At 42.4% G+C, this 27,975-nt stretch overlaps 1 protein-coding gene across 1 annotated transcript; it reads left to right on the forward strand.

Moving 5' to 3' along the window:
• Positions 1-67: 67 nt before the first annotated feature.
• Positions 68-27,975, forward strand: rfng (RFNG O-fucosylpeptide 3-beta-N-acetylglucosaminyltransferase). The gene is made up of 9 exons (XM_080049243.1): positions 68-263; positions 7,034-7,640; positions 17,459-17,507; positions 22,535-22,637; positions 22,763-22,916; positions 23,397-23,482; positions 23,851-24,016; positions 25,026-25,111; positions 26,313-27,975. The coding sequence occupies exons 2-9, from the start codon at positions 7,110-7,112 to the stop codon at positions 26,386-26,388; spliced, it is 1,251 nt and encodes a 416-aa protein (XP_079905369.1). The 5' UTR covers positions 68-263; positions 7,034-7,109; the 3' UTR covers positions 26,389-27,975.

Here is a 27,975-nt window from a genome sequence, read left to right on the forward strand (position 1 = left end):
ATTATGAAGGTGGTGACCGGAACAGCGGTGTCATACTCCTGGATAGCTTGCCGGGCCCGTCCGGGGTGAGTTTAGTGATTTGTGAAACAACAAAGACGAAGACCAGTCGTTTGGTGGAGCCCGGTGGCATTCCTCTCTAACCCTACACTGACCGTAGTGAGCCGGGTGTGATTGTAGGATTCGTCGCTGTTTCCCGACAGACTTGAAAAGTGTCATAGGCCTACTGGAGAACACAAGTCAAGCGTGTCCTGGGATAGTTCATGGTAAGTGCTGCAGCGATGCCATTCTTTCCAAAGCACTCCACGCCAAACTCCACTTGGAAATTCTTTCATCTAGAATGCGCTTGTTACAGACTCACTGCTGTGTCTGGTAGAATAAGGGGGTCCAGTAGCCTACTTGAGGAGTTTCTATAAACTACTCTTGTATGTTTAACTCTCAAACCAGAACATATTTGAATCGAAATTGTACTTCTGAACAAACACGTTTTATTTCAAACGGTGAGCACAGCTGGAATCAGGAACCAAAGTTAGTGTAATGGCTAAATGTTAGAATTATATTTGCACGGGCCGTTTTGACCGATAGGTCTTTGTGACTAGTGCCATTAAACAGTGTGTAGCCCATCATTAACAGTGTAATGTAACATTACAGGGCTATAAATAAGCCCGTCATGTTTAACCTGGAGGTAGCGTAAACAGTTTGGTCCGTGAGCTATGTGCTAGCTCAAGTGTCGGCACTTTAAGTTCTCAAAGCTTTTTCTACAATGGATGGCTGTTATTCCTCCTGCCACGGCAGGGACACACATCAAAGGTCCTTTAAACTCTCGCGTTGGATAGGCCTATAGCCTCACTTCAAATCTTTATTTCATTTACAGCATAGGCTATCAGTGTCCAAAGTTTTTACAGATCAGATTTCGGATACAGCCATTTTTGTTTTAGAAAATCAAAACAAAATCTGTACAGGTCTTAAAATGCATTTAGTGTCATTAATCCGACAATAAACAACTTATGATGAACAAATCCTTCTTGTGATAACCCTCTGAATAGTGCTAAGAATGATGATGGAAACTACAGTTTAGTTGACAGCGCTTCAGAAGTGGAGATCTTTGGTTAAGAGTATTTGAGAAAGAAAAACTAACGTTGAGATACTAGCCCCTTTTACACAGAGATTGCGGCATAATGACGGAACAACATCACTCCAATTTGCCGGCTCTGCTTAGCCCCTTTTACACAGCCAGTGAAAGCCGGGAATATGCCGGCCTTTCGGCCCTCCCCCCAGCTGTGTAAATGCGACAGTTGCGGAACGAGGGAAGAAAGGTGCGAGTGATCGTTCCGGGAATTTTACTACCTCGGGGGGTAGTAAGATTCCCGACACGATCAGTTCCGCCTCTCTGTTTAAATGCTCCAGCTTGTTGTTGCGGAACAGGGGGGCGTTTGACGTTCCATAGTCTACGTTCTAAACATGCGACCATGTTAGCAGTTGAAGGACGTGTGTTTAACATTAACCACGGCGGCCTGATGTCCCGTAAAAATCACCAAATAAAAGGAACGGTGTATAATCTAGCTGATCATAAGGTCCGTTGCTCAATCCAAACCCCCGCGCTTCATTTTGCAGAGTGTATGAGTCTATTTCTGCCCAGGAGAAGTTGTACAATGGAAAGCTAGGCTAGGCTAAGTAAGGGATAAAGTATAGCGAACGGGTCACTTGCTAGAAATAAAGACCGACAAGCTGAAGCAGGAGCCCGACGCGCAGCTTGAAGGTCGACCTAGTAACGGGGTAATAGTCTGCTCGCCCCGCTAGACTGTCTGCTTCAGCTGACTGAAGGCTCCGGCTCAGCTGTTAGCCACAGAGCTACTGTTTTGCTAACACATTCCGCCGCCGCTATTATTATCCTAAGTCTGAGCGTATCCACACTTTATTTCTGTCTACAGTAACGTGACTTCACACACTGTGTGTATGTGTATGTCTGATTGGCAGATCGCTGCCCTCACAAAGAGACTCGCTCACAACCAACCTGTCACACACACACACACACACACACACACACAGAGGTGAAGCGGTCGGATTGATTTAGTCAGTTTGGTTAACTGTCCCAGTGATGTTGGACTCAGCGCGTAGCGAGATCAACTGGCACATCGTGGGGACAGTAAAATACGGCCCTCTTACTGCAAGCTCCAGCACTTCTGCTCTCAATTCACCGGCCATTGTTGTTGTTGTAAAGCAGCTGACCGGCGCGGCGCTAAATGTTTACGTCACACCTGACGCTGTTTACAAGCACCTCTTTCATTCTGGAGCGCTGTGTAAAAGGGACTACTGATGCGCCAGCAGGCCGGCGTTGCTTGGTTCTGTGTAAATAACACAGAAGCAAGCAAAGCCGGCATATTGGAGTGATGTTGTTCCGTCAATATGCCGCAATCTCTGTGTAAAAGGGGCTCTTGTTTCTGTGTTATTTACACAGAACCAAGCAACGCCGGCCTGCTGGCGCATCAGTAGTCCCTTTTACACAGCGCTCCGGAATGAAAGAGGTGCTTGTAAACAGCGTCAGGTGTGACGTAAACATTTAGCGCCGCGCCGGTCAGCTGCTTTACAACAACGGTGAATTGAGAGCAGAAGTGCTGGAGCTTGCACTAAGAGGGCCGTATTTTACTGTCCCCACGATGTGCCGGTTGATCTCGCTCCGCGCTGAGTCCAACATCTCTGGGACTGTTAACCAAACTGACAAAAATCACTCCGCTGCTCACTGCTTCACCTCTGTGCCTGTGTGTGTGTGTGTGTGTGTGTTTGTGTGACAGGTTGGCTGTGAGCGAGTCTCTTTGTGAGGGCAGAGATCAGATATACACATACACACAGTGTGTGAAGTCACGTTACTGTAGACAGAAATAAAGTGTGGATATACGCTCAGACTTAGGATAATAATATATAATAGCGGCGACGATCCGGTCGCAGCCTAGCTTAGCCTAGCCTAGCTTTCCCATTGTGTGTGTGTTTGTGTGACAGGTTGGCTGTGAGCGAGTCTCTTTGTGAGAGCAGTGATCAGACATACACACACACACACAGTGTGTGTGAAGTCACGTTACTGTAGACAGAAATAAAGTGTGGATATACGCTCAGATTTAGGATAATAATAGCGGTGGCGATCCGGTCACAGCCTAGCTTTGCCTAGCTTAGCTTTCCCATTATACAACTTCCCCCGGGCAGAAATAGACTCATACACTCGTGGATGAAGCGTGGGGGTTTGGATTGAGCAGCGGACCTTATGACCAGCTACCCTGGTCACTCTTCCCTCGTTCCGCTACGGTCGCATTTATACAGCAGGGCGGAGGTGTGTTTAACATTACCACGGCGGCCTGATGTCCAGTAACAATCGCCAAATAAAAGGAACGGCGTATAATCTAGTTGATCATAAGGTCCGCTGCTCAATCCAAACCCCCACGCTTCATTTTGCAGAGTTTATGAGTCTATTTCTGCCCGGGGGAAGTTGTACAGCTAGGCTAGGCTAAGCTAGGCTGCTACCGGATCGCCGCCGCTATTATTATCCTAAATCTGAGCGTATATCCACACTTTATTTCTGTCTACAGTAACAGACTTCACACACTGTGTGTGTGTGTATGTCTGAATGACAGAGCACTGCCCCCAAAGAGACTCGCTCACAGCCAACCTGTCACACAAACACACAGACAGTTAGTTGACGCAGTGAGCCGAGTGATTTTGTCAGTTTGGTTGTTAACTGTCCCAGAGACGCTGGACTCAGCACGTAGCGAGATCGCCGCCGCTATTATTATCCTAAATCTGATCTTATATCCACACTATATTTCTGTCTACAGAAACGTGACTTCACACACTGTGTGTATGTGTATGTCTGATTGGCAGAGCACTGCTCTCAAAGAGATCGCTCACAGCCAACCTGTCACACAGACACCCACCCACATACACACACACACACACACACACACACACACACACATACACACACAGGTGACGCAGTGAGCGGAGTGATGTTGTCAGTTTGGTTAACAGTCCCAGTGATGTTGGACTCAGCGCGTAGCGAGATCAACCGGCACATCGTGGGGACAGTAAAATACGGCCCTCTTACTGCAAGCTCTAGCACAGGGGTGTCCAAACTACGGCCCGCGGGCCAACTGCGGCCCGCGGCCCGCTTTTTATTGGCCCGCGGACGATTTTAAAAATATAATGTAATATGGCCCTTTGAAAAAAAAAAAAAAAAAAAATTTTTTTTTTTTTTTTTTTTTTGCATTGCAGAAATGTGTCCCATAAAAGAAAAAGAGCACTAAGCCCATCCCAGAGGACCCTGCATAATATTTTATTTTAAATTAATATTATTATGGAAAATCTATGTGTCCTTCTCCAATAGCTTCTAATTCATCTGACACATTGTCTCCATTTTTTTCATACAAAATTCTTCAGATTTAGCCTCTTAATTTTCCTCTCAAAGTGCACCAGATTCATGCATTTCACTTTAAAAACTTTAAAAAATCTCCCGGGGGGGCATACCCCCGGACCCCCCTAGGAGAGTCGGGATCTCAGCTGGCTACTATTTTCACCCAGCTGGACATTGGACAAAAAAGCAGAAAACACTGGGTGTATCAATGGCATTTAACAAGAGGGGGAATGTATCTGTTTAATGTGCAAGGAAAGTGTTGCCGTGAAGAAGGATTACAATTTACGAAGACACTATGAAACTAAACATCAGAGCAGCTACATGTCCTGATAAACGTGTTATTTTTGCAAAGTGGCCCGGCCCTTCGTAGATTTTTCTGTATGTGGCCCTCAGTGAAAAAAGTTTGGACACCCCTGCTCTAGCACTTCTGCTCTCAATTCACCGGCCAGTGTTGTTGTTGTAAAGCAGCTGACCGGCGCGGTGCTAAATGTTTACGTCACACCTGACGCTGTTTACAAGCACCTCTTTCATTCCGGAACGCTGTGTAAAAGGGACTACTGATGCGGCAGCAGGCCGGCGTTGCTACGTTCTGTGTAAATAACACCTAACCAAGCAGAGCCGGCAAATTGCCAGTCTTTCGTTCCGTCAATATGCCGCAATCTCTGTGTAAAAGGGGCTAATGATGGTTGTATAGGAGAAATATACAGACACAAACAGTTTAAGTCAAATACACATCTTAATGTACATTTTGGACCTTTGATTTATACTAGATATGAATAGTATGATTGAAACAAAATAGACAACAATCTCAAAATTGACCAGTGCTGGAAAAAACTTCTCACCTTATATATTTTCTGAGTGAACTTTGTCTAGACTTGGACAGTGATCATGTAGTTAAAGCTCACATATTATGCACTTTGCTGTCAATTCTATATGGTCTAAGTAGTCCCTAATACTTATATTTTTAGATGTTTGCTGAAAAACCCGTTCAGATCATTTATTGTAGCAAGCCTGATACCCTGATTGTCCTCTGGTCTCAGGATGACCTATATTTGTGCGATCTGGCTGGCCCCTCCCACCTCTCTGCCGGCCTTTCTTTATATGTCCATGGGGCTCTCCCACCGTCTCTGCCGTGCTCTCGCGATACTAGAGAGACACTGCGTGACTGCGAACACAGTGTTTACCCGGAGCTAAGCCATAGCTGGTTGCTTGTCCCAAAGCTAATAGCTATACACCAGTCAGGCAAAACTACCAATAAAAACTATTATTTTAGTTTCACCATTTAAAAAAAGCACAGGTAGCTTCCTATCTATTGTGTTATTAAAAACGAGGCATTATTAGACTGCAAGGGGAAAGCTAAGTTAGTGTATTAGGAGCAAAACTTGGTGCTACAACCGAAGCTACATACCAGTGAAAACAGTAGCTTCAAAGTTTGATTTCTACAGGAATATCTTCCCATCCATTGTCATGTTAAAAACGAGTCATTTTCAGACTGCTGTGGGGAATATAAACAGCGTGTTATGAGCAAAAGCTGGTTGCTTGTCCCAAAGCTAATAGCTATACACCAGTCAGGCAAAACTACCAATAAAAACTATTATTTTAGTTAGGGCTGGCCCGAATTATTCGAATATTCGAATACTCGTTCGGAAAATTAGTATTCGGAGCTTTGTTTTTTTTTATTTTTTTTATATTTTATTTTTTTAAAAAAAAAATTTGCAAGAATAATTTTATATTTGGATATAAAAGTTAGTAATATTGTAGTAGTAGTAGTAGTAGTAGTAGTATTGCTCATTTAGGAGGATATTACATCACTAAGTGTCATAGCGCATCCATTACTTCACCTCCGATCGCGTAAATCTTCAACTTCAATCTTAATTTTTTTTTTTTTTTTTTTTTTTTTTTTTTAATGGTGTGTTTTTCTGGAACGAATATTCGAATATTCGCTCGGAAAAAACAACGAATATTCGAAGCCTGAAAAATGGCATTCGGGCCAGCTCTAATTTTAGTTTCACCGTTTAAAAAAAAGCACAGGTAGCTTCCTATCCGTTGTGTTATTAAAAACGCTGTTAGACTGCTGTGGTTAAGATAAATTAGTGGAGTATGAGCAAAAGCATTCTGTGTTGGTGTATGTAACATTCAGGCTGTACTAAGGGCATCTTGTCGCTTAGCGGGGAAAACAACATGGCTGTCGCTCGGAAAATTTTCCATCGGATCTCGGGGCCGTGGACCAATAAGAAATGGGGGGGTGGGGTTATCATAGACTAGTGCACGGTGGACGTTTCTGGGGGGGAAGCATGGACATATAAAGAAAATATGGGGATGTGGCTGTGCCGACTATTACGTAATAGTCGGCGAGAATTCTGACTGGAGTATATTGGGGGGGAGGGGTGGGGGTTTCAGAAAGGGGGAGAGTGAGAAAAGGAGAGATTGTTATTTTTTTTGATATTTTGCCAGTCTCTAGGCACACCGTGGACCCATGGATATGTTAGAACACATTTAAAAAGTGCATTTAGCATAATATGTGACCTTTAAAGGAGCATTACATCACTTTGTGACCTCAGCTTGTCAATATGAACAAACATTTCCTACACTATGTGATGTAGTGGAGGCTTTGACCCAGCTTCTCTCTGTGTGCAGGTTCTCCTGATGCTGTGTGAGGATGGCCCTGTCTGGAGGTGACTGCAGCCCTGGAGGCTGATGCCTGGCTGTGAGGATGCACATAGCTTCAGTGGGAGTCAGTAAGCTGTGCTTCTTGCTCTCTCTGGCCTTCTGTGGCCTCCTGCTGCTGCTCATCCCCGCTGTCCAGCACCAGGCCGGCCGGGTGGACCTTCCTCAGCCCCGAGCCCAGGCCAGACCCACACACACAGCCCAGGCTAGACCTACACACACAGCCCAGGCTAGACCCACACACACAGCCCAGGCTAGACCCACACACACAGCCCAGGCTAGACCCACACACACAGGCCTGCAGCAACATGCCAAGCCTCCAGCAGTGTCTGTGCACCACCTCCACACAGGGCTCAATAGGAGCTCCGCAGGGCAGACTGAAGGCACCATGGTTCATAGCCCTAGTCCTAACAGGGGGAAGGACTCCAATGGAAAGGCTGGTGGACTGTCGGGGTCTGGGTCTCGGGACCCTTTGGAGCTGAAAGACATTTTTATTGCAGTGAAAACTACCAGGAAGTACCACAAGTCCAGACTGGAGCTGCTGATCCAGACCTGGGTTTCCCAAGCCAAAGAACAGGTGAGCCTGGCTAGCCTGTAAAGATTCTTTTTACACTGTGCAGCACAGTTCAGTTTGGAATGGTAAGCGTACATCTGGCTTGTGTTTCCACTGCAAACAGTACCCTTACTTGGTAGGTGGGGTTTATGTCGGATGCTGATAGCCACAGTCAGAGTATTTATCTATGAGTCAGAGCCCATTGATTTAAAGGTGGAGTCAGCGATGCTGGAGAACGCTAGTTACCAGATTTGCTTTGTTTACATACCAGTTTACAGAGCCTAGGCTGTGTATTAACACCAACTTTTTTTAGTGGACCCTCTGTACTGACAGGTAGCAGATCATGAGGAGATATTCACTGATTTTGTGTGTGCGTTAGGGCTGGCCCGAATTATTCGAATATACGAGTATTCGTTTGTTAAATGAGTATTCGGAGCTCAATTCAGTATTCGGGATATTCGTTTTTTTTCTTCGTTTTTTTCAAACATTTTTTTATTTTTTTTAAATTTCAAAGATAGCTCAAACTGCAGTATATTTTGTCAGCAAATAATATTTGGATACACAAGTTATAAAACAATTGTAAAATACAAATTAGACGTTCATTTCAAAAATATTATTGAATTATTTGAACTTTGACCTTTAATGTTGGTTTGATGGTGTGTTTTTCTGGAACGAATATTCGCTCGGAAAAACCAACGAATACTCAAAGCCTGAAAAATGGCATTCGGGCCAGCCCTACTGTGCGTGTGCGTGTCATGTGCTAACGCAGCACAGCTTTGACTGCATGTGACAGATGCTGCACAGCTGTGTGATCGGGCAACGTTCCATAAAGAATACATTTATTGAGAAGCAGAGTGAGTGGTGAGGACATTCCTAATGCATTTCTGACATTGTTTGATGGAAAACAAAACCCGTGTGTGTGTGTGTGTGTGTGTGTGTGTGTGTGTGTGTGTGTGTGTGTGTGTGTGTGTGTGTGTGTGTGTGTGTGTGTGTGTGTGTGTGTGTGTGTGTGTGTGTGTGTGTGTGTGTGTGTGTGTGTGTGTGTGTGTGTGTGTGTGTGTGTGTGTGTGTGTGTGTGTGTGTGTGTGTGTAAGACAGAGGGCTTGGTGTTAAATGAAATGCCCAACTGTCAGTTTTCCATTGCGTCAAAACTAAGAAATGAATTCCAACCCTGTGATGCAAAGGCTTGTGTGTGGTGGTGACTGCCATTATCTGGAATGTGAAATAGTAGAGTTGCATTCTGGGAGTTTGACTCTAGCAGGTGTTGGGCAAAATGTAGGAATTTGATTTCCCCACTCTGAAACCACATGTTTGATTGGAAATACTCCAATCTCAAAAGGAATCTAGTTGTGGTCTTGCAAATATAAGATCCCTTGTCTTTGCAAAATGTCTGTGAGTAACAACTCAGTTTTGACTAATTGTCTTCAGATGTGAGATGGTCACAGACTTCAGTCTTTTTGAAGCCTTCTCAGAGTCCTCTAGTATTAGCGTTAGCTTAGCATTAGTAAACAAATAACGTAGTAAGATGTGTTGTTCTTTCAAGTTTATAAGCAAAATAAAGAAATGATTTTGGAATAAAAATAATATCAATTTTCTTTGTCCTTTTTCTTTGCACAAAATGCGTAACAAAACCGTGACCCAAGAACCGATGTTCGTATTGAACCGTGGGCTAAACGTATTGTTGCATCGCTAATTCATCCCTAACAGTCCGCTTCCTTGGTGCGCACCAGTTGAGAGCGGATACATTATTATTATTTCTTATTTTTTCATTCGGTTCGCGTTCACAAAGGTTAAACTCAAACAGAACTATACATTATAAAGAAATGTCAGACGCACGGAAATACTGTCAGACAGTTTGGTGAGCAAAAATGCAAATAGCTCGCAATTTCTTTCCGTCGCCTACCTGCATCGGCAGGTTATTTTCATGCTTAATGTGGAGTGCATATTGTAACAGCCAGAATCTATTAAATGTAATGCTACCTTCCTCTGTCAGCCCATGTTACAATAGCAGCAGACTGTAGTGTAGTTTTGAGCCTTGATTTAAAGGCAGAAATGGAGGGGGAATCGCATATGCCAGGTGGCAGTTGGTTCTACAAGGGCGGAGCAGCTAGTGCAAAGTACATTTCTGAGAGTTTTGCCATTGGCATGGCTGTATACGCTGGTCCCCAAAAGAAAGTGATTGTTTACAGTAGCTCAGAAGAGACCGACATCTCCATTCCACTTAACGACACCACTGATGAGAGTTCAGATGGCCAGAAAGATGATGATGGTGACTTTGTCATTGTGAGCTTTGCAGGTAAAACCATTAAATCTGCTAGGCCTTGTTTAAGAAAATTGTCCTTCAGTCTTTGTAAAATATTTACTTTAAATAAACCTTAAATAAGTGATTGTCTAATGGATTTGTCTTGCATTACAGTTTATGAGATGTATATCAATGGCACAATTTACCCCATGGTATTCTCTCAGATCCAAAGTTATTGTTGCCGGGGATGCACAACACCCTGAAATATATGTACATATTTGGGTTGGAGACTTTACTGTCAAGGCCTTACTTTAAAACCACTTTGAGTAAAAAGTGGCACAACTCAGGCCACTCTCCCCTACTGTTTTATATTGCACAGAAAATTCCTTTGCACTACTTAGTATTTAGAATTGATCTTATGTAAATATTGTTCATGTTTATCTTATTTAACTCTATATTTTTTATTTTATCCTTCCAACTGTGGGTCAGAGATAAACGCCATTTTGATTCTGATGTATGTCTTATATCAGAACTGACAATAAAAGACTTTGACTTTGACTTTCAGGCCTATATGGTTTAACATACAGTCAGATGTGAGTGAAGGGAGCTTTGGGTTAGAGTAGTCCCAAGTGCCTTTAGTAAAGTTTGAAGTTTCCTACACAGAAGGCCATGTGAGCAGTTCTGCACAAAGCTATCAGTAAGTCTGAGTGCCACACAAAGAGACTGAGTGTGGGCAGGAGGAGGGTTGTGTCCCTGTGAGAGTGGATGGAGAAGGTCCACTTTAGTTAGTGTTCCGGTATCAAAGGGCTCCACTGTATCTCTGTCCTGTGCTAACCCTGCCACGTTTACTAACCATTTACTCTTAGATACTGAGAGGTGCCTGTAAAATAACAAGCTGCCAGTACCAATCTGTACAATGTACACTGAACAAAAATATAAACGCAACACTTTTGTTTTTGCTCCCATTTTTCATGAGATGGACTTAAAGATCTAAAATTCATTCCAGATACACAATATTACCATTTCTCTCAAACATTGTTCACAAATCTGTCTAAATGTGTGATAGTGAGCACTTCTGCTTTGCTGAGATAATCCATCCCACCTCACAGGTGTGCCACATCAAGATGCTGATCTGACATCATGATTAGTGCACAGGTGTGCCTTAGACTGTCCACAATAAAAGGCCACCCTGAAATGTGCAGTTTTGTCTCACAGCAAAATGCCACAGATGCCACAAGCATTGAGGGAGCGTGCAATTGGCATGCTGACAGCAGGAATGTCAACCAGATCTGTTGCTCGTGCATTGAATATTCATTTCTCCACCATAAGCCGTCTCCAAAGGCGTTTCAGAGAATATGGCAGTACATCTAACCGGCCTCACAACCGCAGACCACGTGTAACCACACCAGCCCAGGACCTCCACATCCAGCAGGTTCACCTCCAAGATCATCTGAGACCAGCCACTGAGACAGCTGCTGAAACAATTGGTTTGCATAACCAAACAATTTCTGCACAAACTGTCAGAAACCGTCTCAGGGAAGCTCAACTGCATGCTCGTCGTCCTCATCGGGGTCTTGACCTGACTCCAGCTCGTCGCCGTAACAGACTTGAGTGGGCAAATGCTCACATTCGATGGCGTCTGGCACGTTGGAGAGGTGTTCTCTTCACGGATGAATCTCGGTTTACATTGTTCAGGGCAGATGGCAGACAGCGTGTGTGGCGTTGTGTGGGTAAGCGCTTTGCTGATGTCAATGTTGTGGATCGAGTGGCCCATGGTGGTGGTGGGGTTATGGTATGGGCAGGCATCTGTTATGGACGAAGCACACAGGTGCATTTTATTGATGGCATTTTGAATGCACAGAGATACCGTGATGAGATCCTGAGGCCCATTGTTGTGCCATACATCCATGAACATCACCTCACGTTTCAGCAAGATAATGCACGGCCCCATGTTGCAAGGATCTGTACACAATTCTTGGAAGCTGAAAATGTCCCAGTTCTTGCATGGCCAGCATACTCACCGGACATGTCACCCATTGAGCATGTTTGGGATGTGCTTGACCGGCGTACGACAGCGTGCACCACTTCCCACTAATATCCAGCAACTTCGCACAGCTATTGAAGAGGAGTGGACCAACATTCCACAGGCCACAATTGACAATCTGATAAACTCTATGCAAAGAAGATGTGTTGCACTGCATGAGGCAAATGGTGGTCACACCAGATACTGACTGGTTCTGAGTCCCCAGACCCCCAATAAAGCAAACAAATGCACATTTCAGAGTGGCCTTTTATTGTGGACAGTCTAAGGCACACCTGTGCACTAATCATGATGTCAGATCAGCATCTTGATGTGGCACACCTGTGAGGTGAGATGGATTATCTCAGCAAAGCAGAAGTGCTCACTATCACACATTTAGACAGATTTGTGAACAATGTTTGAGAGAAATGGTAATATTGTGTATCTGGAATGAATTTTAGATCTTTAAGTCCATCTCATGAAAAATGGGAGCAAAAACAAAAGTGTTGCGTTTATATTTTTGTTGAGTGTAAATGTTTGAGTGCAGGCCTTCCACTGTAGTGGGGTCTAGAGAAGCTAACTTCACATAAACACTAGGGGTGGGAATCTCTTGGCACCTCACGATCCGGTTCCGATTCCGAGGTCAACGATTCGATTCAAAATCGATTCTCGGTGCAATTTTTTTTACATACATACCTATGTGTGATTTTCAAAAATATATTTATATACACATCTGAGTTTGCTACTCAAGAGTTTGCTAATCACTTCCTACTTTTGTGATGATCATTAAATACAATCAACAGATGAATTACCTTCTCTAATATTGTATTAGAGAAAAAGCTTTTCTTGTCACAAATATGACTTACCAGTGCAATAATCAATGCAGCTTTCAACACAATATGGAAGTGTGTAAAAACTAAACCGATTCAGTTTAATTTTCTTTCTACTCTTGTGAATGATGTTTCTATAGGATTTCTATTCTATTATTTTCTATGTCATTTCAACACATTGTGCAAAAAGTATGGCTTGGAATTCAGCTCTCATACAAAAACATTAACAGACACAAAGCCAGTGCAGGTCACATGGGTTTGCTGCTCTCTGCCCTTTTGTCGCCACTTTTAACAACTCGCACTTGTGTGGTGTGCATGCGCAGTGGCGCAGGAAATACTAATATTAAATACTAAAAAAATAAAAAAATAGATTATTAACTTTTATGAATCGATTCGGAATTGTTCGAGAGAGAATCGCGATTAATCAGAAAATCGATTATTTTTCCCACCCCTAATAAACACATAGATGATGGTTATCTAAAGGAGCAGGAGATTGTGTTTACCTGCTTAAATGGAGCAGGTAAACACAATCAGGTGGGCCAAATTGAGTGACGAAATGGACCAATGTAGTGAGAGATCTTTAGGGAAGAAATTGGGCGGCACTAGATGAAAAGAGATCAAACCAGGTCAGTTTAGGCTCACCAAAGTGAACCCATACAGGTCAGACATGCTAAAAGCAAACAAAATCTCATAGGATCTCAGGAATAGAGTTGTGATGCTGCACATTTGTTTGGGGACAGCTATACATTAATTAAAAAAAAGTTTGAGCTCCATCGGTCCACCGTGAGGCAAATCATCTACAAATGGAGAGCTTTAAGAGTGACTGAATATCTGCCTAGAAGTAGACTTCCTTCAAAAATATCCATAAGCACCACAAAAAAAAAAGCATCTGGGACAGATGTGCATGGTTCCACAATAAGTCAACATGGCTTTCAAGGGAGGGTTGCTGAAGAAGCCTCTACTCTCAAAAAAGAACAAAAGTGCTTGTCACAACTTTGCCAGAGAGCACCTGGAGATACCTGAAGTCTTTTCTGTGGACAGATTTGTCCAAAATTGAACTGTTTGGTCACAACCAAAACCGCCATGTTTGGGCAAAAACGCAACTCTGCCTACCACCAAGAGAACCTTCTCCCAAGTCAAGAACGGTGGTGGCAAATGGTCTGCAAATCTCAGATGTAATGTTTGTGTTGGCTCTTACCTGAAAAATCACTTTTCTTGTGGCGCTTGAAGATATTTTTGAAGGAAGTCCACTTCTAGGCAGATGTTAAGTCACTCTTAAAGCTCTCCATTTGTAGATGATTTGCCTCACGGTGGACCGATGGAGCTCAAACTTTTTTATATGAATTTATAGCTGTCCCCAGACAAATTTGTAACATCAAAACTCTATTCCTGAGATCCTCTGAGATTTCTTCCCCTTTGACCATGTCTGACCTGTATGGGTTCAGTTTGGTGGGCCTAAACTGACCTGGTTTTATCTTTGTTTTATCTAGTGCCGCCCAATTTCTTCCCTGAAGATCTCTCATTACATTGGTCTATTTCATCACTCGATTTGGCCCACCTGATTGTGTTTACCTTGCTCGATTTAAGCAATGCAGCTCAGGGTTCACAAACTTTTGCACATACAACAGTTGTCAAATAATTTGTTTTATCTGTTTTAACAGTTGATTTCTGGAAAAGAAAAATGTTGAATTGATAAACAAACATCTGTTATTTCATATAAAAAATACTGGTATTGATAAAAATGAATTAATAATGGTTAACATAAATAAAATTCCAAAAGGCTCAAGGGGTTCACAAACTTTCACACTACACTGTATATAATATACAGAATTCAGAAATTCAATCTTAATACAACTTCACCTCATCACTTGATATTTTGGAAAGACTTGAGGCAGTGGTGGATGAGGCCATCTTTAGTAACTAGCTTCTTGTCCTTTTAAGGCCACCGTAGCTTCTGTTATTATTCTAAAGCGGTGGGGTTACATAGGGAGCGTTGCATTCGAGAACTTTCATCATACTTCAAATGTTACACAGTGCACCTTTTTAATGTTCAGAATATCCCTGCATCACAACCACTTTTACTAGAAGAGAAATGAGTAGAAAGTGAGCATGTCTCTAAAAACCTTGTTAAGCAGCTCACTTAAGGACTGCTTTGTTAAGAATAATTAAATGTTCTTATTTACCGTATTTTCCGCACTATAAGCCGCACTGGACTATAAACCGCAGGTGATAATGTTTAATTACCTGTAAGAGTTCGTGCACAGAGGGGATTGTCGGGAAAGAGATGGCTGCTTGAGGAAACTCCCATTTATTAACATTTCAACAAACAAGTTGCATATTTGCATAACGTAGGCTACGTAAGTGTTACCATTTAGAGCAATAGTAGCTACTAGGGATGGGCACGAGTGTTTTCGCTACTCGTGTGATCGCTTTCATTCCTCGAGGATCAATCGATTCCTCGTTAAACTTTTTTCTATTTTTAGAACGCAACGCATCTGTCTAGAACAACGGTTGACCGCAATAAAGCGCTCAATGCGTATCGTCAAACAGTCACAGTTGCCATATGATATTAAGGATTTTTTTCCACAAGTTTAAAACACATTTTCCTCACTGAAAGTAATTAAATAGACGGGCCACAATTTAAACCGATCGAGTAGGTCTGCGGTGGAGAGAGAAAAAAAGCATGGGCTGTAGTTGTAACAAAAAAAAATAGCCTAAGTCACCATTTAAAATAAGAAGGGCAGCAGATAATATAAAATGATTGTCCTACAATTTAAATACATATAAATAACTCACCAAAGCAGATAGTTGTATATCCAACCGCGTAATGCTCACTCCGTGTCCGTGAATAATTACCGCGACTAATTCCTCATTAACGGTACGTTACACCGGTCGGTTTTTGAATCTTATCCCCATATTCCCTTTTGAAGGCTTCTTAACTGTTGTTGGCTCGGAGCGAATGTGCCTGAAGTAAGCCTTGCTTCTTCTTTTCTTTCCAAGCGGAGAGCACCTTGCATGCTCACCTGGAGGCTACTCATTACTAACTGAGAGTAACAGGTGTCATCTCCCCTTTTTATAAACGTAACTTTATCATCTGCTTTGAAATAATTGGACAGTTATATTCCTGAAAATGTTCTGGAGAAGAAAGGAGAGACCGTGTTCAGCTCTGCGGTGCTGTGGAGAACACAGGCTGCGCTGCGGTGGCACGGTGGTGGCAGTTATTTGCAGTTGATGTTTGACACAACGCTCAGTTTATTGCACTTGCATCAAAATATTTAATTTTGTTAAACTTTATTTTATCCGTTTTGTACACGTATATAACATTTTAAAATAGGGTGGCCGCGGCCCGCCGGCCTAAAGGCTACAGTACAGACACTAAAAAAAAACGATTTTCCTCATCCACCAATCGAGTTCATTTGAAACGTGGAGTACTCGAGTACTAACGCCCATCCCTAGTAGCTACAGAATATATACTGTGCTGTGTAATAACAGGGTCGAAAAATGGGGAAAAAGTCGCGGCTTATAGTCCGAAAACTACGGTATTATGTTATCATACAAGTGTATTAATGTTCAGAACATTCTATATGTTGTTTAAAAAATGAAAACATTATCATCGGGTGGAATTTTAAATGATAGCGCTATAATTGTGATACCTTGAACCGTGTTATTTTTGCATAAGATCATCATACCGTCAGAATATCATATCATCATCATCATCATCCACCACTGCCATGCCTAATTTCAGTTGCGACATTCAGATGGTAGGGTCAGAATTTGGCATAAACAACATGAAAGCATGGATCCATCCTGCCTTGTATCAACTTTTCAGGCTGCTAGTGGTGGTGTAAATGTGTGGGGGATATTTTCTTGGCACTTTGGACCCTTTAGTACCAATTGAGCTTTGTTTAAACACCACAGCCTACCTGAGTATTGTTGCTGACCATGTCCATCCCTTTATGACCACAGTGTACCCATCTTCTGATGGCTACTTCCAGCAGGATAATGCACCATGTCACAAAGCTAGAATCATCTCAAACTGCTTTCTTGAACATGACAGTGAGTTGACTGTCCTCCAAAGGCCTGCACAGTCATCAGCTCTCAACCCAATAGAGCACTTATGGGAGGGATGTGGTGGAACGGGAGATTCACATCACCAAATACCTCTGAGGAATGTTTCCAACACCTTGTTGAAAGTATACGACGAAGAATGAAGGCAGTTCTGAAGGCCAAAGGAGGTCCAACCCGGTACTAGCAAGGTGTACCTAATAAAGTTGCCACTGAGTGTATAATACACACCCCTACCAATGTTGAAAAGACTATGGGAGATTCTGATGTAAACTGGAGCCATACCATATGGAACTAATGATGCTCATTGATCAAACACATAGTGGCTGCACTTTGGTCTGTCACACTGCTAGTTTGACTTGTTCACCTAAAGAAAGGATGAAGGTGAAACAATAAGTGTATTTATGTCCTGGTGTTGTGTATGTTGTGTCTGTCAAATGAACGTCTGATTTGTTCAGTGTCACAGCACACCTGCTACGATGAGTTTCAGCACTGAGGGGTGTTGTGAAATATTCTCTTCCCCTACCTCTGTGTGTCATTGTTGCTTTGCACACGACCTCATCGGCAAGAGCAGACAATGGAGCTATTCATTGTGTCCCAGCAGGAGAACAAACTTGTGTTTGTGTGCATGTGGGCAGGTTTGTGTTTGCACAAATTATTTTAACATTGTGTGTCTTTGTTTCAGACCTATATATTCACTGACGGTGAGGACAGGGAGCTGCAGACGAGAACAGGTGAGAAGCTCAGATATATATTAGTAACCTTTTCTGCAAAAACTGTATTACACAGATTATAGGGGCGGCAGTGGGGAAGTGGGTAGGGAGATCGCCTCTGGAGTGCAGGGTCGGAGGTTCGATCCCCCGCCTACCCGCCACATGTCGAATTGTCCCTGGGCAAGACACTGAACCCCACATTGCTCCCGATGGTCCCTTGGAGCCTTGCATGGCAGCTACTGCCATCAGTGTATGAGTGTGTGTATGAATGGGTGAATGTGATAAGAAATGTAAAGCGCTTTGGGGCTGAGAAAATTGGCTAACAAGCGCTATATAAGTCAAGTCCATTTACCATTTATAACTTTTTGGGCGGGCAGACGGGCCGATTCAATAGTAGTAAATCTGCATAACAGTAGGCTACCTGGGCAATCTTGAGACATTCATTATTTTATTTCACACATGTATAAGAATGAAACTAGAAATACATTCCACTACCAGGCATACAATTTTAAAACGTTAAAAGTCCAGTTGTGGTAGTCAATGCTTTAAAGAAGATAAAGCTCTTAAGAAGATACAATATGGTACAAGGTCACTGAGACCTCACAATATGGAAGGTCACACTAACCTTTGACCTTTGACCTCCAAACTCTATTCAGTTCATCTTTGAGTCAGGTTGCGTTCCGAATCGCATACTCTTTCTTTTTTCTATTCTATATACTACATCCGACGATAAAAAGAATCTAGTTAGGATGCAGTAGACATACTATTGGGACATACTTTTCTCTCTTATTTCATCATAACATTGCGCCTTGATCTTGCCTCTTGCTTTTATATCCGGCGCATCCCCGTTTGTTTTCATAACATGGACCTACAGGCTTCGTCGATGTTACGTCACTTCACGTGCGCACTGGATTGTGGGTCAGAATCGCCCCAAATAGGATGCACTTTTCAACACTAACAATCTTGGCCGCATGAAGTAGACCATCCGGGTATTCTAACCATCCTAAATCTGGCCACAAGAATCGGGACATCCTAAATCTTTTTTCTACATACTATATAGTAGAAAGTATGCGATTCGGAACGCAACCTCAGAGTGGACATTTGTGCAAGTTTGAAGAAAGTCCATCAAAGCTTCAAATCTTATCAGTCCTAATCAAATTGTGAGTGTTTGCCAAATTTGACTTACAGTGGCTTGAAGAAGTATTCATACCCCTTGAACTTTCCACATTTTGTCACGTAACAATCCCTACACGTACATTTATTTTATTGGGATTTCATGTGATAGACCAACACAAAGTGGCGCATAATTGTGAAGTGGAATGAAAATGAAACATGTTTTTCAATTTTTTTTATAAATAAAAAACAGAAAAATGTGGCGTGCAAAAGTATTCAGCCCCCCTGCGTCAATACGTTGTAGAACCACCTATCACTGCAATTACAGCTGCAAGTCTATTGGGGTATGTCTCCTCCAGCTTTGTACATCTACAGACTGACATTTTTGCCCATTCTTCTTTGCAAAATAGCTCGAGCTTCAGATTCAGCGTCAGATTGGATGGAGAGCGTCTGTGAACAGCAATTTTCTTCAAAAGTCTTTCCAGATATTCTCAATTGTATTAAGGTCTGGACTTTGACTGTGCCTTTCTAACACATGACTATGCTTTGATCTAAACCATTCCATAGTAGATATGGCTGTACATTTAGGCTAGTTGTCCTGATGTAAGGTGAACTTTCACCCCACTCTCAAGTCTCTTGCAGACTCTAACAGGTTTTCTGTCCTGTATTTGGCTCCATCCATCTTCCCATCAACTCTAAACAGCTTCCCCTTCCCTGCTGAAGAACAGGACCCCCACAGCATGATGCTGCCACCACCATGTTTCACGGTAGGGATGGTGTGTTCAGGGTGATGTGCAGTGTGAGTTTTCCACCACACATTGCATTTTGCATTATGGCCAAAAACTTAAATTTTGGTCTCATCTGAACAGAGCACCTTCCTCCAACCCTTGCCACAAACCATTCGGTGGACGCAGCATATGCAGATAAGACCAAACTTGAAGTTTCTGGCCTGAATGCAAAATGCAATGTGTGGCGGAAAACACTGCACATCACCCTGAACACACCATCCCCACTGTGAAACATGGTGGTGGCAGCATCATGCTGTGGGGGTCCTGTTCTTCAGCAGGGACAGGGAAGCAGGTCAGAGTTGATAGGAAGATAGATGGAGCCAAATACAGGACAGAAAAACCTGTTAAGAGTCTGTAAAAGACTTGAGACTGGGGTGGAGGTTCACCTTCCAGAGGGACAACTACCCTAAACATACAGCCAGATCTACTATGGAATGGTTTAGATCAAAGCATAGTCATGTGTTAGAATGGCCCAGTCAAGTTCCAGACCTAAATCAAATTGAGAATATCTGGAAAGACTTGAAAATTGCTGTTCACAGACTGTTAGAAACTGCCAGTTCTTTCAGCCTCACCTCACCTCCACAAGAGACACCAAGTGGTGATTCAGGGTAATTGATTGCTCCTCCCACTATAAATAGAGGCCTAGTGAGGCCTTCTCCCGTTGTTCCCACCACATCCTCACCACAACTGAGTGTGTGAAGATGTTGTTGTGTGTCTTTTGATTTACCATTCAATAACCATGGCAATCATCATGGCAATCATCAACACAAAATAACTTTGCTTGCAAAATAAAGTCAAGTAAAGTAAGCCTTGTTTCCTGGTGGTTTGTGGCTCCAGTAGAACTACTCTTCACTACACAGACACTCTGCATCCAATCTGACGCTGAACCTGACGCTCGGGCTATTTTGCAAAGATGAACGGGCAAAAACGTCAGTCTGTAGATGTACAAAGCTGTAGAGACATACCCAAATAGACTTGGAGCTGTAATTGCAGCGATAGGTCATAGGTGGTTCCACAACGTATTTACTCAGTGGAGCTGAATACTTTTGCATGCCACACTTTTCAGTTTTTTATTTATAAAAAAAATTGTAAATCATATTTCATTTTCATTCCACTTCACAGTTATGCGCCACTGTGTGTTGGTCTATCACATGAAATCCCAATAAAATAAATGTACGTGTGTGGTTGTGACGTGACAAAATGTGGAAAAGTTCAAGGGGTATGAATACTTTTTCAAGCCACTGTAAATCCCTCAATGCATTACTGAGATATTGCGTTCATTATGAGGTCACTTTGACTGTTGACTTGTGATCTGAAACATCTGTTCAGTTCATTCTTCACGTAGAGTGGACATTTGTGCAAAGTTTGGAGTGCATCCCTCAAAGGTTCATGTGATACAGTGCATACTGCATACGGAAAGTATTCACAACGCTTCACTTTTTCCACATTTCATTATGTCACAGCCTGGAATAACGCTGGATTAAATGTATTTGCTTTCTTCAAAACTCTACACATAATACCCCATAATGACATTAAAAACAATTGTTAGAGATTTTTGCAAATGTATTAAAATAAAAAACAAAGAAATGACTTGTACATCCAGTATATGAAGACACATATTAGTGTAGTTTCATAGGTTGAAAATGATGTGTGAAGTGCACAGTCAATTCTGTTAACAAACATGTCAACGCAGATATACTTTAGATTCAAGCAACAAGCTCAGATGTGAATCCTCTCATTAGAGCGTTGTCATGTTTGATTGTTCAGTATTTGAACTGAAGCAAACGGAAGATCTAGTCATGTTTGATACAGTGGAGGAAATAAGTATTTGATCCCTCAGTGAGATGGTAAATTTGCCCACTTACATACAAAGAAACGAACGGTCTATAATTTTAAAGCTAGGTTCATTTTAACAGTGATAGACAGAATATCAAAAAGAAAATCCAGAAAATCACATTAAAAAAAATATATAAATTATTTTACATTTCATTGAGTGAAATAAGTATTTGATCCCCTACCAACCATAAAGAATTCTGGCTCCCACAGATTAGTCCTCGTGCTTTAAAAAAGTATTCCTAATCTCAACTAGTTTCCTGTATAAAAGACACCTCTCCACAGAGTCAATAAATCAAACTCCAACATCTCCATCATGGGCCAAAGAGTAAGGACATCAGGGACAAGATTGTAGACCTGCGCAAGGCCGGAATAGACTACAAGACCATTGGCGAGAAGCTGGGTGAGAAGGAGACAACTGTTGGTGCGATTATTTGAAAATGAAAGAAACACAAAATTACCCTCAATCCCCCTCGTTCTGGGGCTCCATGCAAGATCTCACCTCGTGAGGTATCAATGATCATGAGAAAGGTGAGGGATCAGCCCAGATCTACACGGGAGGAGCTTGTTTATGATCCCAAAGCAGCTGGGACCACAGTCACCAAGAAAACCATTGGTAACACACTATGCCGTAATGGATTGAAATCCTGTAGTGCCCGTAAGGTCCCCCTACTCAAGAAGGGACATGTACAGAACCGTCTGAAGTTTGCCAATGAACACCTGAATGACTCAGAGAATGCTTGGGAGAAGGTGATGTGGTCAGATTAGAACAAAATCAAGCTCTTTGGTATCAATGCGACTCACCATTCTTGGAGGAGGAGGAATTCTGACTATGACCCCAAGAACACCATCCCCACAGTCAAGCATGGAGGTTGAAGCATTATGCTTTGGGGGTGTTTCCCTGCTAGGTCGACTTCACCGCATCGAGGGAACTATGGATGGGGCCATGTACCATAAAATCCTGGGTGACAACCTCCTTCTCTCAGCCTGGTCACAAAAAATGGGTCGTGGATGGGTCTTCCAATCCGTCGAAACTGTACTTGCCAACAAGGGTTTCTCCACCAAGTACTAAGCAATGTTTTGATAGGGGATCAAATACTTATTTCACTCAATAAAGTGCAAAAAAAATGCATATATTTTTTTAATGTGATTTTCTTTTTGATATTGTGTCTCTCACTGTTAAAATAAACCTAGCATTACAATTATAGACCTTTCATTTATTTGTAAGTGGGCAAACTTACAAAATCAGTGAGGGATGAAATCATTATTTCCTCCAGTGTACATAGAGTTTTCAAAGCGCTGTCTCTTCTCCAGGAGTGAACCTGATCAACACAAACTGCTCTGCGGCTCACACCAGACAGGCTCTGTGCTGCAAGATGTCTGTGGAGTACGACAAGTTCATAGAGTCGCAGAAGAAGTGAGTCATAAGTACAAAAAAAACATGCATCCACTGCCAACATGAATGGACCTATTCAGCGGTTATTGATGTGTGTGTGTGTGTTTCTGTCTGCGTGTCTGTCCGTCTGTCTGTCTGTTTTCCAGGTGGTTCTGCCATGTGGATGATGATAACTATGTGTTGGTGCTCCCCCTGGTGGCCCTGCTGTCGTCCTACCACCACAGTCAGGATGTGTACGTGGGCCGGCCCAGTCTGGACCATCCTATAGAGGCAGCAGAGAGGGTCAAGAGTGACGGCTCGGTCAGTCACTTATCCCATTAGGAGTTTTCTCTCTTACATCCTGGCTCCAGAATATTCCTTCTAAAAAACTGCTTCTACCTGCCATTCCAAATCGCATACTCTTTCTTTTTCCCTCTCCTACATACTACAGCTGAAAGTATTAAGTAAGCATGCAGTATGCTACAATTGTGACATACTTTTACTTATTTGTTTCATCATGACATTGCGTTTTGATCTTGCCTCTTCCTTTATATATCTGGCTCATCCCCGGTTGTTTACATACAGAGGCTCTGTCAATGTGACGTCACTTCCGATGCGCACAGGATTGTGGGTCAGAATCGCCCAAATAGCATGCTGATTTCAACACTTAAAATCTCGACCAGATGTAGTACACATCAATCAAGACAACAATATTTTTCTACCATTAAATAGCAGAAAGTATGTGGATTGGAACACAGGGCTGGTTTAGTGGCTGATGGGTCTGACGTGGTCTGGTTTCAGGTGTCCGTCAAATTCTGGTTTGCCACAGGCGGAGCAGGTTTCTGTATCAGCAGAGGGCTGGCCCTGAAGATGAGCCCCTGGGCCAGGTACGCCACTCACTGCATGTCCATCTTTTTTTTTTTTCAACCATTCAACCCTAACCATGCTGCAGATTCTATACCGGCCTTTTTAGATGTTAAATATTTCAATACACTATATTTTTCAGTCCTTAAAAGTCCAACAATATATATTTCATCAACACAAACATGCAGTTTTTCAAAACCTCTGTTAAGCTAAATAGTAAATACAGAAATCTAATAATAATAATAATCTGATTTATTGGTTCATTAGTTTGCTCTGGCTTAGGAGGAAAATGAGTTTGGAAATGTCTGCTGTAAAGAGGATATGTGTGAAATGTGTGTGTGTGTGAATGTGTGTGTGAATGTGTGTGTGAATGTGTGCCCTCTGCTTTCAGTCTGGGGAACTTCATCAGCACAGCGGAGAAGATCCGCCTGCCAGATGACTGCACCATCGGCTACATCATAGAAGCTCTGCTGGAGGTCCCCCTCACACACACTCACCTGTTCCACTCTCACCTGGAGAGCCTGCTCAAACTGCCCACAGACACTGTGCTGCAGCAGGTGACTACACTCTTCTACTACATGTGTTTGTTTACCTTTATTTCTACAGGTAAATCCCATTGAGACCAGAGACTCTTTTGCAATGGAGACCTGTACCCATTCCCACGTTACCATTCACACACACATTCATACACCGATAGCAGGCTAACTATCAACATTCACACGAGGCAAGGTGGGTGAAGTGTTTTTCCCAAGGACACAACAACCATGACACAAGTGGCAGGGCGGGAATCAAACCGCCAACCCTTCGATCATTGGCCGACCCGCTCTACCACCTGAGCCACAGTCGCCCCCTGAACTGTGATGTGGGGATGGCTATTGAGGCCCCTAAGTGAATTGGAAACGTTTGTATATAGAATGGTTTCCAGTTGGATTTTCACACACACATTCACATACACAAACACAGGAGCAGATAAGAAGGGAAAGAAGTCACTCCACAACTGCACCATAAAGGAAGAAGTAGTAGCTTCATAGCACTGGATTGTTGTGTGTTGTATTGTTTGCTTAGCGCCAAACGGTACACGCTGCTAGCTGTTGTGGGCCCATTTTGCTACATGCCGGTTTACAGAGCCCGGGCTGCGTATTAACACCAGATTTCTTTTCAGCGCAAGAAATGAGTACGGACAGCTTGCATATTGTGAGGAGAGATTCACTGATAATGTCAAACAAGCATTTTCACTGACTCCACCTTCAAGTCAAGGAAACACTGGTCATCTTGTGAGAATAAGTCTGTAGTTATTACTACTAGTTATTAACTAGTTTCAAGCTGGAGGTCAAGAGTCCCAGCAAATATCTGTAAAACACTCAACTGTCAGTTTTTTCCACTTTAAAATTATTATTTTTTTAAATAGTTTCCTCTGCATTACTAATCAACCAAATATAAGAACCTAACCAGAGTGTTTCTGTAAAGAGCTCCAGAAGTCCTGAAACCTTGAGAACATTATCTATCACCATGGTTTGCTCTCTGCTCTGTTAGTCTCACTGTGTATAATGTGTCTCATTGCTCCAGGTGACTCTCAGCTACGGAGGCTTTGACAACAGAAGAAATGTGGTCAGTCTGGTTGGAGGATTTTCATTGGCCGAGGACCCCACGAGGTAAGCATATTAATAAAGAGACACCCTGCGTTCCGAATCGCATACTCTTTCTTTTTTCTATTCTACATACTACACCCGACGATAAAAATAATCTAGTTAGGATGCAGTAGGCATATTATTGGGACATACTTTTACTTATTTATTTCATCATAACATTGCGCCTTCATCTTGCCTCTTGCTTTTATATCCGTCGCATCCCCGTTTGTTTTGATATGGAGGCTTTGTCGATGTGACGTCACTTCACATGCGCACTAGATTATTGGTCAGAATCGCCCAAATGGGATGCTGTTTTCAACACTAAAAATCTTGGACTGATGTTGTAGACATCCGGGTCTTTCTAACCATCCTAAATCTGGCCACAAGAATCGGGACATACTAAATCTATTTCCTACCATACTAAATAGTAGAAAGTATGCGATTCGGAACGCAGGGACAGTTTAATATGGCTCCTCCACACACTGGCTTTGTGCAACACCTCTTATCATACATACTATCGTGAGACTGGAAAGACTAGGGTCAAATGAATATACTGAGATATAAATGAATAGCTCATATTAAGGATCACTATTATGAGTGAGAAGAGATGTATTTAGATTGTCTTTTGGTTCTGTTAAAGTTGGTACTCAGCTTGGTGTATCGTGATTTCATCTGTAAGATCTATCAGTGTGTTTACATGCAGACTCATAATCGGGTAAATAAACCAATAAGACCTCAACAGGACTTGTAACCTGCATGTAAACACCTTTATCCGATCTACTTCACACACATATCGGCACATTAACGGACAAGAGAAGTCGGATAAGAACACCTAGATAACTCGTTCATAGTTGTCATTCTCTCTGCATGTATACAGGGATCGGATATGCGCGTGCACCGGCAGTGAGACGGGTGCCGGTTTGTAGCATTCTTCTTCTTTCTTTCTTTCTTGAATATAAAGTGCATTATGAATAAAATTTATTATTATTATTATTATATCAGTTTTGGGATCCCCAAAAAGTTTATTTGCCGATTACATGCAGAGTGGGTGACTGAGAGATCGGCTTTATGAAACGCGCACACTATGTAAGTGATCACTGTATGAATAAAGAGCGATTTAACACTTATATTAACATAAATAACTTAACTTGAGCTGAAGACTTGAAATGTGCTCCTGTGCTCCACAGTGAATATGTGTGTGACTGTCTTCTCTCCCTTCCTGCAGGTTTAAGACAGTCCACTGCCTCCTGTATGCTCAGACAGACTGGTGTCCACAGGTCCAACCCCACCACTCAGACTGAAGCCTCCTCTCTCACCCTGCCATGTCTGGATCAGCTCAACATATACTCTACACATGTCATCTGGTGGATGGCTTTGATTTCAAACTGATCTCAACTCAAGCTCCATGAATGCACGGTCCTAGGGTCAGACACAGAGCTATAAGCTATATTGGACTAACTCATTAAGTCCCTAGTGGAGCTAAAGAATGGATTGTTCTGGCTGGAAGAGGATGAAGGGGGCTGAATCCACATCCCCCCCATTGTAAATAAGGATTTGGGATTCCAATATGACCACCAACCTCAACAGAGAAACACAACTTCAATCTCTATGAAATATGAAATAATGCTCCAGTCATGTTCTAATGTCCATTATCCTGACCAGCTGACAGTGGTCCCATCAGCTTCCTAGCGGTGACGGTTGATTTAAGGTGGAATTCAATTCACCCAGTTGCATTGGCCCTTTTAAAGGCTGCATCCAACCTGTTGACTTGTGTTTGCAATTGAAGATGGACGAAAAATGTTAGAACACATTGGCCCTTTTAACAAGATTGGAAAAAAAAGTCCATGCATTTAGAATCCCTGCTTTGACATTCAGGTTTGCCACAAAGTGAACTTTACCGAAACGAGTGGCTCTACACGTCTGATTTTTTTTTCTTAAACCATCAGAAATGAGATTATTTTTGTGCAATTGTCAGAGAACCTCTGTGGAAGGTTTTTGTGTTCTACAGGCACACGTTTGATTCAGTCCGTTGTCTCTATTCTCAGCCAAAACCCTTCTCCTTGCATTAACCTTTTTTTCTATCAGGCCCCTCTTTATGGTTTTGCACTACTTTGACCAATTCCTGGTGTTACTATGTGGAGTTTCATGTTACAGTGTTGGTGGATACACGAGTGGACAGTGGGTGTGCTGAACTCTTCTATAAGCTACTATGGAGGCAGAAGAATGTGTTGCAGTTAGTTAAAGGGGTAAGACTTTCAAAGGAACCAAAGATATATCTCACCCACATTTGACATTTTTCATCATCAGGTCAACATGTTAATGTATCCAATAGTTTGGTGTCTGACTGAATAGCTACAAAATGTATTAGCTAAATGTTTGCATGCCAACACAAAGGAGTCAAATCCTGAACATGGTAAACATACCTGTATAACTCAAGTACTGTATTTAGCTCAAGCTATGTTATACCAAAGTACAGTCTCAGAGTTTATTTTAACCATGTAACAATGAATGCGTGCTCCAGTTAAAAGAGTACTGTTAAGATGCCTTCTTAGTATGGAGTGAACACATGCCTTTGTAGTTAAAGCTGTTCTGTAGTTTCCAGTGTATGTCAGTTAGCATGTTGACCCTCCTTTTAAATGCCTACTTTGACATGGAAATAGAAGTTCTATCAGGTGACATTTCTTTAAATATAAATGTCGCTTCCTTGGACATCACATCCCAGATTGACTTGTACGAATAAACCATTTCTTTCACTGCCCTTGCCTCTGCTTACACTGACCAGCGTCAGTATTTCTGCCTATTGCAAGTATTTGCCTCAACACCTGTCCTTTTGCACACATGACTAGAATCCAAAAGCCAGTTTCCCACTGCAGGCCAGTGGGTGAGAC

This window comes from Ammodytes marinus (genome assembly GCF_949987685.1).
Source record: "Ammodytes marinus genome assembly, chromosome: 20".
Lineage (NCBI taxonomy): Eukaryota > Metazoa > Chordata > Actinopteri > Uranoscopiformes > Ammodytidae > Ammodytes > Ammodytes marinus.